The 15,117-nt window shown below is 34.4% G+C and overlaps 1 protein-coding gene across 2 annotated transcripts in view; it reads left to right on the forward strand.

Annotated features, from left to right (window-relative positions):
• LOC131077953 (phytyl ester synthase 1, chloroplastic) overlaps window positions 1-15,117 on the forward strand; it is a 186,358-nt gene that overhangs the window by 81,977 nt on the left and 89,264 nt on the right. For both annotated transcript variants that reach the window (XM_058015551.2, XM_058015550.2), the window contains exons 8-11: window positions 2,684-2,792; window positions 2,941-3,071; window positions 3,354-3,723; window positions 9,121-9,234. In XM_058015551.2, coding sequence (XP_057871534.2) covers window positions 2,684-2,792; window positions 2,941-3,071; window positions 3,354-3,723; window positions 9,121-9,234 — 724 coding nt within the window. The remainder of the gene's footprint in view (window positions 1-2,683; window positions 2,793-2,940; window positions 3,072-3,353; window positions 3,724-9,120; window positions 9,235-15,117) is intronic.

Here is a 15,117-nt window from a genome sequence, read left to right on the forward strand (position 1 = left end):
TTATCCTCATTAGATGATTAATTTCATTATTCATAGTTCTTAATATAGATATTAGACCCTGCTACTACTTCAGTTTTAAGGGAGAAGGGTCTATGTATGTTACCAAAGCGCTTAGAGACCAAATACAATAGGTTCCCTCAAAGTTTACAGATCCAAGCCCTTACCTGTCTTGGGTCTATACCCTCAAGGCTTATGGGTCGCTGATCCCCACCCTATCTTGGGATCTAACCTATTGCTTGGATTTAGACTACCCCTCTTCGGAACATCTCATTCCCATCTTCTTAAATATTGACAGTAATAACATGATTTAGATTATAAGTATTTTAATTTCTTATGTATTATGAATATATGAAATTAAGTATGACTGCTATACATATTGCAGTCCATATTAATATTACTATTAATTCTTCATAAGAACATTATCGGGCTTCACATATTAAGCATACTTACTAAACACATCCCCATGCATACCACCAAGAACGGGGATGTTAATGCCTGTAACTTAATAACAGTTCTGATCTGATCTGATCCATGGTGACATCAATAGATGTTTTTGATTCCTTCCCTTTATATCTTTCAATGTGAGGGAGAGGTCACACCTCTTCATCATGTATGTCCTTTGGCAACAGGCACACCCTTTCACCATTAGCACCCTTTGAAAGAGTGCAACTCTTCATTCTTTCTGCCCTTTGAAGGGGACACAACCTTCCACAATCAGATCTGCATTTCTTATTTAAATCAGATCTGCACTTCTCATTTTCTAAATTCTCCCCCCCTCAAATGAGGTTCTCTTCTCCCTCTTATATCTCACGTTTGATAGAGTCACAACTTATCATTTCATGCCTTTTGACCATTCATTAACTTTAATCAAATTTTAATTATATTTAATTATATTTTAATTAGATTTTTATATTCAATCTTTTGTATTTTAATTTTATTATTATTATTATCATTTATTATTAAATTATATTTCAAACTAGGGACATTACATGAGACCTCACCTTCTTTTCAGCCACACAAGCAGAACTTTAGGAATAAGAAATCAGATGGGAAGGCTCCTCCTATTCAGCCCAATGACACATCTCCTAAGTACAGATAAAGGTCTATGAAATCAGTTTACAAGTCGTCATCATGGGAGTCTTGCTATGAAGGAAAAGAGCTGAAATTACTGTTGGGTGGGGGGACATAGCTTAGGAGGCAAATTCTAATTTTCTCCATTGCAAAGACCCTAGCATTGCAGGCTAGAGGAAGCATGTCATGCGTTGAAGTAGAAATGGTGACGATCTAAGCTAGTGGTGGATTCCTGTTCGATGACTAGCCAAAACCAAAATGTGGGCACATCAAGGTTTGTGTTGGGGGCAAAAATGGCCAAGGACATGAGGTGATCGACTCATCTCATTTTGTGAGTTTGTCACTGTCTTAATTTTAGTTTACTTTTAATTTTTTTCTTAAGTTTTTTGTTTTTATTTTCTTTTTTGCAAAATTTAATATTAAATTTTTAAATTTTATTTTTAGGTTTTGTTTTTTTCATTTTAATAGTTTTCATACCTCTCAAAACCCTGATGCAAATGGAATTTAAACCTTGTGTTGGCCGTTTTGCTATTTATGAACCTTGTGAAACGTAGACACACCTGAACAAAGGAGAATGACCCACTTTTCAAAGGTGATTTGCAGCTGCAGTCTTCAATTTCCATAAGCTGAGGTGAATCAATGATCTTGAAATGTTGCTTCACATCTTGATTTGCACAAAAAATCCTAAAGTTGTGAACTGCATTGTGTGCTATAATAGCTTGCAACTATGCTTAATCATCTAAGTGTCCCCATTTTAGAGACCTCTTTAAGGGATGGGATACTTAAAATAGAGATCAATCATCTTGAAACCTTCCACAAAACAACTTGGTTGTTGAGCATCTTCAACGAATTTAAACAGTTTTTCTTTGCCACATTGCCTACGTGTAAAATCTGTATTACCAACCTTTTGAAGCCTTTCCTTGACTATCAATCCTGTGAGGAATTCCACCCATCCCAAAACCTTTTCTTGAAAGCATCTTGTGCATTCCAGATAGATTTGCATCACATTTTACATTGCACTTCAAGATCCTCCACCACAAACTTATTGTTTGATTATGGAGTAAGCAGCTGTGTGTTTTGACCAGTTCAAGAGATCCTTTATTTCATGATTGAAAAGGCATTGTTATACACCATTTTCAATCTCCAAATTGGAGTAGAGATGTCTTCATGCAATTTAAAAAGATATCGTCCTTGTATTATTTGACAAATACCTTGATGAGCTGTCTCTTCTACACTTGCAAATTTTTGGATGTGGTTTAAAATTTAAATCATACCAAGAGTAGCAATTTTGGAGTTCATGATTCCATAGGTCATCTTATTAAAAAAAATCTTTAGCCCGAAATCCTAGGCATGATCATGATGCTAATCTAACCTTTTGGGAAATGTAATGTCTAAATATCCAAATCAGTGTGTGGCCTCTCAAAGCTCCAACAAAGAGAAGTGGATACTAGTTGCCAAGGTGTAGCTCTTGGGTTGTTTAGGGTGTACTTTCTTCACTTCTGATTTGATGTTTGCATGTCATTTTATCTTACTGTTTACAAAATTAAAATTGCATATTGTGAAAGTAAATATTTGGTTATATTATTTATCGTTCTACTACCTTGGTATTCAGTGGGAATGATCAGTTGTTTCCAAGTGCGGAAGAGGCACTTCGACTTAAGAAAGTTTTGAAAAACTGCAAGATTCGATATTTCAAAGATTCTAGTCATTCATTTCTTTTGGTAAGTCTATTTTCAACTTTTCTTTGTTTTCCTAATGGTTCCAAGGCGTGCTATGAAACTTAAATTCTAATAGAGTACTTGAGGAAAAATGTTTTATTACCAAATGACATGTTGCAATTTAAAAATATATACCAAAGTCTAAATGCAGGAAGATGGTATGCAACTTTCAACAGTTATTAAGGGTGTTGGGTTTTACCGACATTCACGAGCACGGGATCATGTTTCTGACTTTATTCCACCAACTCAGGAAGAATTTGGAAGAGTCTATGAAGAACATGGGTATGACTCTTACCCAATACTTTTGATTTTTTTTTTGTAGTAGATCCAGCAGGATTTTACATGCTGATATTTTTGCAGACCATACTTTTTAAAATACAGTGTCATGTTTTGTGTATGTTGTTTTAATTTTAATTTTTCAATTTTCTTTTATTTGATGGACAATGATTTATAAGTTGGTGTGGTGCTTGACAGAGAATGCTGATTGTATTTTGTTTATATATCAACCATAAAATATTTGTGCCTAACATAAATACGATTGTAATTATTGTTTTTTTTGTACAGGCTAATGAGAAAGCTAGTCAGCCCAGTTATGTTTTCTACAAATCAAAATGGAAAAATAATGAAAGGACTTGCAGGCATTCCTCAAGAAGGGCCATGTATTTTTGTAGGGATTCATATGCTGATGGGCTTAGATATACCTTTTTTGGGTCTAGAATTGCTTCGACAACGGAATATACTTGTTCGTGGAATAGCACACCCGATAATGTTTGATGATTATTTGGAAGGAGAATTGCAAGAAATGAGTTTCTATGATACTGTCAGATTGCATGGTGCGGTCCCTGCTTCAGGAAAAAATTTGCATAAGCTATTATCCTCTAAATCATTTGTTCTTTTGTACCCTGGTGGTGCACGTGAAGCACTGCACCGAAAGGTAAACATTGACTAAAATAGTGTTTAGCAATTAGAAATTATATATGTTTTTAAGGAAATATTTTATTCTTAAAGGGAGAAAAATAAGTATAAAATCTTGTTCTGAAAATTCGCTCAATTTGGCAAAGGGAATACCACATTCTAAACTTTTACATTTAAATTATGGAATGAGTTCTTCTAGTGCTGAGATGTATGAATTTCAGCAAGGTTGAATTTGGATTGTGATTGAAGATCATTATTCTATATCAATCAAGATTTTACCTTCTAAGGTGTTTGTACTTTGTAGTAATTCTGATAATGTTTATTTAATCTTCCTTCTGATAAAACTAATTCTTGAAATAATGAACATGGAGTAGTAAAATATATCTTTATTCATACACAAAATTTTTACAAAAGTAGACCAAAGATGATCAGCAAGGGTCAAAATACTTTCCCTGACCATGCAAGGTTTAATTAAAGACCTTGATAGTTGTCAGACAAAAAACAATCATCTACCAACAGTCTCCTATAACTATTCGAATGACAGAAAACAATTAATACTACCATACTAATAAAACATAATAAAGGCATTGGACACTGACTCCAATGTTATTTTCTTTTTTTAATTATATCAATGAAACATTAGTTACCGAAGAATTAATAATTCCTTTTTTATGGAGTGCAATGTAGAATTGCTCATAATTGAACACAATAGGGTATGGGTACTATTGTAAATATGTTGACCATAAAGACGAGAGATTAAACAATAGTCTATTTGAAGATAGGGCAAACACTATTGTATTTTACTTTGCAATCTCTTTAGCAACCAACTATTTTGGATAAAATGTTGTTGTTAAGTGAGACTATTGTGGTGAGAATTTTATAACAATCATATTCATTTGATTAATGGATGAATACCATTTAGAAGATGGTTGATAAGGAAAACCCTCAATTGTTAATAGGTAGAATGATACTATATCTATTCATTTCTTGTTATGCTCATCGATGAAAACTTATACAACGTATTTCTTTTTGTATGCCCTGTAGTCTTCAACAAGAAGCGATCAATGGCATTTGTAAATTATTGGAAGCAAACCTATAGGTGAACACCAAATGACACATTAGAAGCGAACACAATTTTCTTGATGGGAATGGGTCTGTGTAATGTGCCTTGTAGGGTGTTAGCTCAAATCTACAAGATTGTTTTTTGCAATTGCTTGAATCCTAACTCTTTCTGATCACAAAGTTCCCGATGTGGGCAAGGTGAGAGCATGCAGAGACTAGAATGAGGGCATTGGAATTAAATTGTAAGATATTGGTGGCTAGTTGACCAATTTACAATCAAAGCAAAGTCATAGAATCAATCAATGCCAAAATTTCCGATAAAGGCAAATGGGCTGAATACAAGTGGATTTCCACTAATGCCAAAATGATAGATTATATCATCGATTCCGATACATGCCAAGCTTATAGAAATTGGACCAAAAATAAAATTACCAATGGATAAATTGACTAGGATCTTTTACAATAAGGACAAGGATTTGGCAGTGGACAATTTAGGAACTTTACAATAAGTAACATACTATTGGTGGTAAACTGTCTAGTTATCACAATATTGTAAGTAAAATGATTATTTCTCTTCAATAACCAATATCATATAATGTAACAAACAATTAACCAACTCTCAAGAAGGAAGGAATTTTTTCAAAGAGTTGGTATGGAATTGAAAATACATAACTGATTACCTGGAATAAGGAGATGAAATATGAAGGAAATGTCAACAAACCATTGCTGAACTAAACAATAACCACTGAGAACTGCCCAAGTTACCAATGAAAATTGTGATTAACTCATTCTGGAATGCACAACTGAAAATTGTCCACTATATAGTTCTGAAACTTGCATTGACCATCACTAAAATTGGTATGGTAGGTCTAATACTAAGCTTCAGGGAAATCGTGACCCAAGATGAGTGTCATAGATGGATGTTGAAGGGCCTGTTTTTGAGTTTACAGACTGATTAGAAGTGTTCAACATGCAGGGAATAAAGTACAAACTTTTATGGAGTGTACGACTTGCAAGGTAAGTTGGCACAACAGACAAACAATAATTAATATCAACTTAATCTTGATACAACCATTCCCATAGTGTACGATAAGGTCAATTTTATACAAATAGAACTATACAATGCTTTTTTAATGATTGCAGTGGAAAATAAAATTTGTAGAACCTCCTAGCATGATATGGCATCACCTAATAAAAGTCTCACAGAAAAATCTTCAAAACTTCAAACCAAAATTTGGATCCCATCAAACTAGAACAAATACTTGAAAATCTTTTAACTGGTGTACAATGGCATTCCTTGTGTGGAACTACACTGAAAGGCTAATGGAGTGATTAGGGGATCCTTTGTGGGTGTTTCAAGGCTTTCTCGTTGACCCTGGGGTTGTTTATTTTGGTACGCTTCATCTTAGAGATTCAGTTTTTTGGTGGTTTGCCTTCCAGAGGTCTTTTAGGCTCCATTTGAACATATTTACTATATTTAGTAAGCCTCTTGAGCATTTTGGTCACATACTATTTATAGTGAGTCATTTGGATGGTTGGGGGGTACCTTGACTATTAATGGGTAGTTGGCAGAATTAATTAAATTTCCCGATATTGGCATTTATTGGAGTTAATGATTAATATTAAATTATTAAAGTTTCAACTTTAATAATATTAATTAAATTAATGACTTTATATTTAAAGGGGATATAAGAGGTCTTTATTGCATAAATTATATTAATGATATAAAGTCAATTATTAAGCATAATTGGGATGCCAACTTTATTAAATGCCATTAAGTGAAATCAAATGCAATTTATTAAATGCATTTAATTGCCTAGGGGTCGTGGGTTGAAAGGCATATAAAAGGCTAATTGAAGTCTTTTTTGGCATTCATTCACTTATTCCTTTTGGAGAAAATCGTTGGAGATTGAAGAGCAAGGGTTTTGCTAAAGCTTCAAGTTTTCTAGGAACGAAAACTCTCAGAGGGAACAATGAGTGTGAGATATCATCCAAGAGTATTTAGTGGATAATGTCATCTCATCTAGAGATTATACTTATGCATTGGATTTTGATTTATAGAGTTGCAAAAGGGCATTTAGAGGAACGATTCAAGGGCAGATTGAAGATCAATCATTTGCAGATTTAAGATAGTTTAAAGGCTCATAATTCTAGCTGTTCCATCTTTCAAATCAGGCTGTACTTTCTCAAGGGCTGGTTGTGTGGGCTTTTTTGAGGCGAGTTTTCAGATGTGCTGTGGGCTTCAATAATCAGCAAATATCATCATTCAAGGAGGCGTTGGGATTTGTGTATCTGATTTGTATTTTCAGAATCGATATTATTATTTGTAGCTGATAAGAATAGGTACTGTTAATTTATTAAATGCAATTTGTAGTTAAGTGTTTGACAAAATTTTTGTTAAATTGTTTGAAATTGTTATTTAATGTCATATCTTTATTTCCAAGCATTTATATTTCAGTATTTATACATCAAAACCAAAAAATCAGAAAATTGCAAAAAACACAAAAAAGTCAGAAAACTCTGAAAAAGCAGAAAAAAGCAAAAAGCAAAAAGACAAAATATTTGAAAACCCGAATTTAAGATTATAGAACAGGGTGGGATATTTCACAAAGTCAGGTTTTAGGGTTTAATGCATGTTTTGTTTTTGTCCTAGCCAATTCTCTTTGTTGAAATTGTTGGGTCCAAACAAGTCTCACCAAAAGATCATTGAGTAACTTATGAGTTTTTCAGCAGACTCAACTGATGAGTTGCGGGCGAGTCATTTTCCCCAGTGAAAAACTGATGAGCACTTGTGAGAATGGCGAGTACTTGCCTACTTTTAGAACCCTGTCTTGTATGACATCTTAGCATTTAAATGTTTTGTTAGATAAAAGTAGTTGCACTGATGAAGATGCTACTTATTACAGTTGTGGAGGAAAAATGGTCTATCATTTCTAACTCCATCTAAAAATGATCCACTATATCCTCTTGTTACCTTGAAGTGCATCCTTAATCACCTCCTGATACCAAACTGGATGTTGCATCTTCTTTGTTTCCCTTTTGGTATTTTTGTCTGAAATGACAAGGCAATTCAAAGGATTTAAATAATTATTAGTGAATAGCTCTGAGAGTACATAACAAGAAGAAAATGGATAGTAAAAGATTTAATAAACATTAGGAATGACCACACATCCATAGGAAGAAAATTTGCTGAACTATAAAGATATCTATTGCCTAACTTGTTTTGTAAAATCTTTGAGCATGATTGTGAAATATGATTTGATATAACTGGCAGAGTGGAGGTGAACCCTCTTTAACCAGTAAGATAAATATCTGTACTTGAGTTACACTGAAGTTGACAAAGTGGAACCATTAGAAGAACAAGAACGGTTTACATTCAATGACTAGGGCTTCTGAGGATTACAATTGGGCCTTGGACTCATCTGAAAGTTGTTTCTCCAGAGGTTCTTGCTAGTGTTAAGCTAAAGTGCTTATGAGGATCAGCATCAGATGCAACAGGCTGTTGCTGACTGGGAAAGCACATGCATCGATGATGCATTAAGAAAACATTCTGTCTGCCACCTTGATTGGGGCACCGACTATTCAAATATTAAGTACAAATGCCTGGCAAAACCCCTCAATCATCTCGAGTAAATTATTTCCCCCCAAAATTGCTGATTCATGAAACAAGGGAAACACAAAATTTCAGCCTTGGGGAATAATCGAAAGCTTCCCATTTTGAATAAATATTAATTGATTTGTGATTTAGTAATCTGTTTCGTATTTTGCTTTTTTCCCTGTCTAAGAAAATGAGTCATTTTACAAATTAAGTCTATGTACAAGATTAAGTGCTATAAGGATTGTTACTTACCTATAACAAGCACGAAACATCTTGGGCTGGGTTACTACATCAACTAACATGATCTTCTTTAGAAATGAAACTTAGCACATACTGGATTGATGAACCTTTCATAAAAAGGTGAACATCCAACTTAATTTCACAGTTACCTTGCATCATACCAAACAAATTAACAATGAATCTAGGAGTTAAACAACTCAGAAGCTATGTCACCCTTTTCTGCAGCTTTGACTCTCCAAAATTACAGCATAATATAATGAAACTAAAAGGAAAGTACAATGAACTTGAAAAAAATTCAAATTATGGAATCGACTGGGCAAGCCCTATCTCTGATTCGAGGAGGGACTGATCTAATACAGTAGAGTCGCTAATCATACCCTCTAAGTTGATTCTTCTTTACACCTCTTTTATTGTAGAATAAATGGTATCTTGTGACTTCAACATATTTGGTTTGCTTCTAAAATCATAATGATGGAAATTTACCATTATGCTTTTTATTCTTCCTCAATCTTGTAGGGTGAACAATACAAGCTCTTCTGGCCTGAAAAGGCAGAATTTGTTCGAATGGCAGCTCGGTTTGATGCAACTATTGTACCCTTTGGCATTGTGGGGGAAGATGATATTGCAGAGGTGTGTTCTCTTGTAGTTACCTACTTGAGCAGCTAGGAAAGAATGTTTTCAGATTTTTTCGTAATGCTTGTATTTTAACTTGTGCACATTATTTATTTTTACTTTAGATTTAAATATTTGAGGTTTTTGAAAGGTTCAGCCCTCGAAATGTTTTCTTTCATTTATAATTCGATGGGTGTACTTTGTGTTCATGTTCCGTGAGTGAGAGACAATACATTTCTCACCATTTCAAAAGTAAAACGTTAATGTTTTCTGGATACTTATAGGAAGCTATTAGTTATATTGTGATTAAAGAATTCTATTTGAGATATCCTATTCAGATATTTCATAGCAAAAAAAGGTATAAGCTTGTCATTAATACTTATAGAAGCACATATCATCGAGCAATGAAACAATGCAATAAATGTAAGTAAAAGTTTCATCTGGTTTATATATTGGGAGGCAATTCTGTTTCAAGACTGCAAATTAATAAGTTGTATAGCATTGTTGAAGGAAACCTTGTTTTTTTATTAGTCACAAACTTCATTTCAAATTTTAGAATCAATACTGTATGAGCTGCATAAACCTTGATATATCATAAAACCAATTTCTAATTAGTTTATTAAGTTAAATGGAAACTTTTGGAAGGTGAATGATGAAAGATAAAGCGCTGCAGAGGATAGTGTGGACAATGTTCTGATGTTACAATTCGTTCCTGCAATCTTGAGAGTAGAGGTCAATGATAAGAATGTTTTTAGTTAACTTCAGTATACATTTACTAAAACAGTTTCGGGCATTGAGAGTATCAATTATTTATTTGGTATTTCTGTATAAACTATAGTTTGCAAACTTAGATTTGAGGAGTACTTGGCAAACCCAAAATCATACACGTATGACATAAATCATACACGTGAATATACATAAGGTGTGAAACATAAGGTACACACGAGTACATATAGGGTATATTCAAGGCATATGAATATATTTGAAGCATACAAGATTACATAAAGCATGAAACATACACTCATAGATGTAAGGCATAAATCATAAATGTCCCCATAAAGGTATGTAAGGCATGAAGCCAATGAAGGATACATACATGAATACATGCAAGGTAGAGAACACACATGAAGCATAAATTTACAAGCAAGAAGCATACACCTGTAAGGCATGAACAATTTTGTCCTTATTCATAATATGGCCGATGTATATTTGTTTAATATTTTTAATGTTATATTTATGGACGAAATACTCGGTTAAAAGATTGTGACAAAGCTGTTTGTCGCTTAAAAGCTTCTTCTCTCTGTTGTTCTGTTGCAAAGTCATTGTTGGCACCGTTTAAGAAATCACTAAAGTGATGCATAAATGCTCAATTTTTTAACAATCTTTTGCGATCTTTGTATAGGTAATTTCTAGGTTTTACTATAAACTTGAGATTATGATGTCTTTTTCTATGATGTTGGTAAATGGTCTTTCATTTACAATTTTGAGACTTTTGACTATGATGCATGATTGATCTCCGAATGGTAACTATTTTTTGTACTCTGATTTAATTACAAAGGGGTTGAATAATTAACCCTAGTTGCATGGTGGTTACGTAGTTTTGTCTAGCATGATGGCAGGATTATGCTTTGATACCAATTTTAATGTCCCCTTCCCAAATTACACTAACTTTTACCTAAAAACATAAACTACACAAATTAGGGTTAGGGTTTGAACTTACCAATCAACAACTTGCTAAACAAGATGAACCCTTGCATGTAGATCCTGCATATAAAGCATAAGAACAAATGCAAACACATATTCATCTTCTTGTTAGGGTTAGACTTAACACTAAAATTATAATACATAAGAGTTGGAGAGAAAGAGACATGAAGGTTTGCTTGGAGCCATTTCTACACTAAGTCCAAGAGGGGTTGCCTTCTACAACCTTCTTGCTTCACTTGGTGGCTCGCACTTGCTTGCCTATCAAGTTCGTTTCTCCCATGTTATCATGTCTTGTGGGGAATGGGAAGAGAGTGTAACCGGGTTCCTTGACTCCTCCGTGTAAGGGCCCTCCAAGTTCTAAACGCCACTTTGGTCATCCTAGGATGACCTACTTATGAGCCCCTCGTTACCCCTTCATTACATTCCATACCCTTCCTCCACAAGGGTGTGTTCCTAATTTCCTATGATGCAAACATATTTAAATATTATCTAAAGAAGCATATTTTATATTTATAATGACTGATTGCATAACATCGATATATCTTTCATTGCATAACATCGATATATCTTTCATACTTAATCATGATTGATCCCCCCATAAGGTATGTATTAGAATAATATCTTTAGTTATTTATTTAATGGTCAATATTGTATTGTAAATATTAGATGTTTCTAATTTTGCTTTTGTTGTCGATTGCTTCATAATGGAAACATTGATCTTGTCACTCTATAAATGATCGTTTGATATTCATTTAATTAATTCAATTATTTACCAATTACTTGTGTAATATGGTATCAAAGCAGGAATTTAATTGTTTTTTGAAAAATTTATAATTCTAAAATCTTCTCTTTTGAGAATTTTTTAGTGAATTTTTTCAAAAGAATTTATTTCGGTCTTGCATTGTGGGTCCGTCTTGGGGAGATTTTTTCTTCTACCCACGTCTGTTTTCGGCCTATTCTTGTGTTTGTATCGTGTGACTTTATTAGGGACAAATTCACATTCGTTCGTGGCTTAGGGTTGGCGATATTTTTCTGTGCTTGCGCCCCATCCCTTCCTGTGACTTCGTCTTAGCCTGCATGACGCGATTTTGCATTGTCAAGTTTGTGCGGGCTTCTTTTATACCTTGCGCGCGACTTTTCTGTGTTTTCTTTTGGGTCGTCGCAATTGTTGGTCCGTCTGCAAAATACGTGTCGCGATTTTTCATGCGTTTTCGTCTTTTGTTCCTGTTGTGATTTTTGTAGTTATTTTGTGTGTGACCTTCATCTGCATTTTACGACATCTATTTTTCACGCGACTGCTGTTTTATATGCAACCTGCTTGCATTGCGATTTCTGTTTTTGGCGGCCGCGGCAAGGGTTTATCTTCACAACCTCTGTGTTTAACAATGGCTAGGGCATCCATATTTCCAGAAATTGTTGCAAGTTTTCTGGGTCTATATTCCACTGTTTTCGGTTCTTACTCGTCGCCTAGGGTTTTTTACGAACCCTTAGTATTTTTTCTGCGGTTAGGGTTTGTTTCAAAAATTGATTCTCAAAAAACTATTTTCTGGGTTTTTTGGGTTTTTCAAAAATTCTTCTGGGTCTCTATTAGATTTTTTTGGGTCATTAGAAATTCGTACATTGGGATCCGTGCTCAAAAATTCTTTATTTTGTCTCGAAATCAATGCAATCTTTTTGCCTCAGTTTTGTTCATTATGCGTCGCATTTTATGCGATTTCACGAGTTGACAATCTCTTGCCTTGATATTCGTGCCATCATTTAGTCAACCATGTTTGACCTTAGTTTTTCGTGATGGCATCTTTGACAAATATTCTGCTTGAGGGGAGTTAGAATTACAATGGCAGAAACTACAATGCCTGGAAACAGCAGATGCTCACTATTTTTGAGTATCGTGTTATTGATTAGTTGGTTCTTGGAAAAGCCACCCATCCGGTTGTAGCCGATCCTGATCAGACTGTCGGTTGAAAATTTTGTACGCTTGGGGAAATATACAAAATTGTGGATTCAACCACAGTGTGTGAGTAAAAATCTTTTAATTAAGGGAAGGCTCCCCCTATCTATATCTAATTTAAAACTAAACAGGATGAGACACCAGTCTTTCTTCTTTCTTCAAGAAAGCTAATATCCTTTTCTCTTCACATAAAAGTGATAGTAAGTTAACTTAGAACAACAATAAAAACTTTTTGAAATAAGATGAGAGAAAGGAAATGGAGTTTCCTAAAAGTTCAAAGACTTCGGTCACTTCCTTGGGGACGGGACAGCAATAAAAGACTTGAATATACGGAGTCCTATCTACCCTTTTCTATGCTAATAATATCAAGAACAAATTATAGCAGCACAAAGTCTGAAATATCTTATTTTCTTTTACACAAAACAGTAAGAACTAGTATAAGCTCAAAGACTCTCAACTATTTCTTATCATAAAATTTATTTCTAATTTCTTTCAAGAACAAGTGTAAGCACAAAGTCTTACAACTCTTCTTAAAAGAATGTTTACTCTAATTGATATTAACCTCCAATACTTGCAGCACAAAGACTGCAAATCAAATTCGATTAAGCTCTCTAAGAAACACTTGCAAGAAAGATAATATGGAACACAAACTCAAGAATGTATCACAAAGACTCAACACTTGATTAATCTTCTTCTATTCCTTTCAATTCTTCAATTGACACATAAAAGCTCAAAGACTTATTTGCTGCAAATTTGGCAGAGTTTTTGCCTGCTTTCTAAAAGATAAAAATTACAATAGACCCCCTCAAGTATTTATAGGGGAGGAGTCTTGAGAAAAAGGTGGGGATCTTAACTAACTTTAGAAATTCTCTCAACCACCAAGACTTACTCAATAACTAACTATGACTTATTCAAAGTCACAAGTACTATTCTAAACCGACTTGTAACTCGTCTACTTGTAATTACAAAAGCGCAAATAATGACTTAACTTGCAATTTACAAAATGTATTTACAAGTAAACATGTCAAAAGAGAAACTACAACTAAGAGATTATAATTTTGAAAAATGCAACTAAGTGTTGAAAAACATTTAGGTTGCAGCATGTGAAGACATGAATCCTTTGAACTTCTGGATGATCATTTGCAGCTCGTTAGGATTCGGTTCATGGGTATTCTTTGCCATGATCATGGTTTTCACAATAACATCGCCGCAAGGAAGGATTGTGGCATTATTCTTCTCAAAGGAAGACTGAATTTCCTGCAAGAAGACTTGATAGGCAACCAAAGCTTGAATAGATGCAGCTGAAGATGGTTCACTCTTCTACTCATGATGAATCTTCAACTGTAGATCTGAGAGAACCCTTTCTTCTGATAATAATTCCCCATTGTGATCCATGATATTGCAAGAAGCTTTCTCACAATGAGAAACAATATCTTGAAATACTTCCAATCACAGTCTCATAGAATCATCAATGTCTTCAACAAGTGACTTGAGAACAAGGGCTTTGTTCTCCAAGAGCTCTGGGTATTCTAGATACACAACCCTCGAAGGAATAACCTGATGTTCTAGAAGAACATTCAACTTTTGTTGAGGAATCTTGAGCCATGTTGTCAAGCTATCTTCCACCTTTTCCAAGTTCTGTTTGAAAGTGTCAGAAACCTCGTTCAATTGTTCCTCAATGGTCTTCAATTTGACCATCATTTGAAAAATCTCCTTCAAGACCTGTGCACATAAATCATGAAGTTGATCCACCCAAGATTCCAATGATTGTACCTTTTGAGCAGCTCTCTCAACTCCTTGAATTGATTTTTGTGGACTGGAAGAACTCAAAGGATTGCTCCCTTCACTAGCGGATTTTGTAATCCTTTGAACAGCTGCAACAAGTTGCCTATTCTCTTCTTCCAGCTTGTCTTTCTTTGCTAGAAGCTCATCATATCGCTGTACTAGTGAAGCTACAGACTGTTGGGCATCATGCTTGACCACTTCATGCGTTTGCTTACCCAATTCTACCCTTGTGACCTTGTAATCAACAACTTGCATTTTCTCATGTGGCTTGTCTACAAGAGGCTTGACAATTTCAGGCACCTTCATCTTGTTGCTGTCAACTATTACCCTTGAGATTGTCTTGGTTCTTTTAGCAACCTTAGGCCTAGATTGCTTAAGCTGCTGATAATCAAAGACATCAGGAGAAATTTCCTGCTTCTTTCTCTTGGGAGTGAAAGAACTAAGTCATGGAGGTAAAGCCA

The sequence above is a fragment of the Cryptomeria japonica genome, chromosome 5 (genome assembly GCF_030272615.1).
Source record: "Cryptomeria japonica chromosome 5, Sugi_1.0, whole genome shotgun sequence".
Lineage (NCBI taxonomy): Eukaryota > Viridiplantae > Streptophyta > Pinopsida > Cupressales > Cupressaceae > Cryptomeria > Cryptomeria japonica.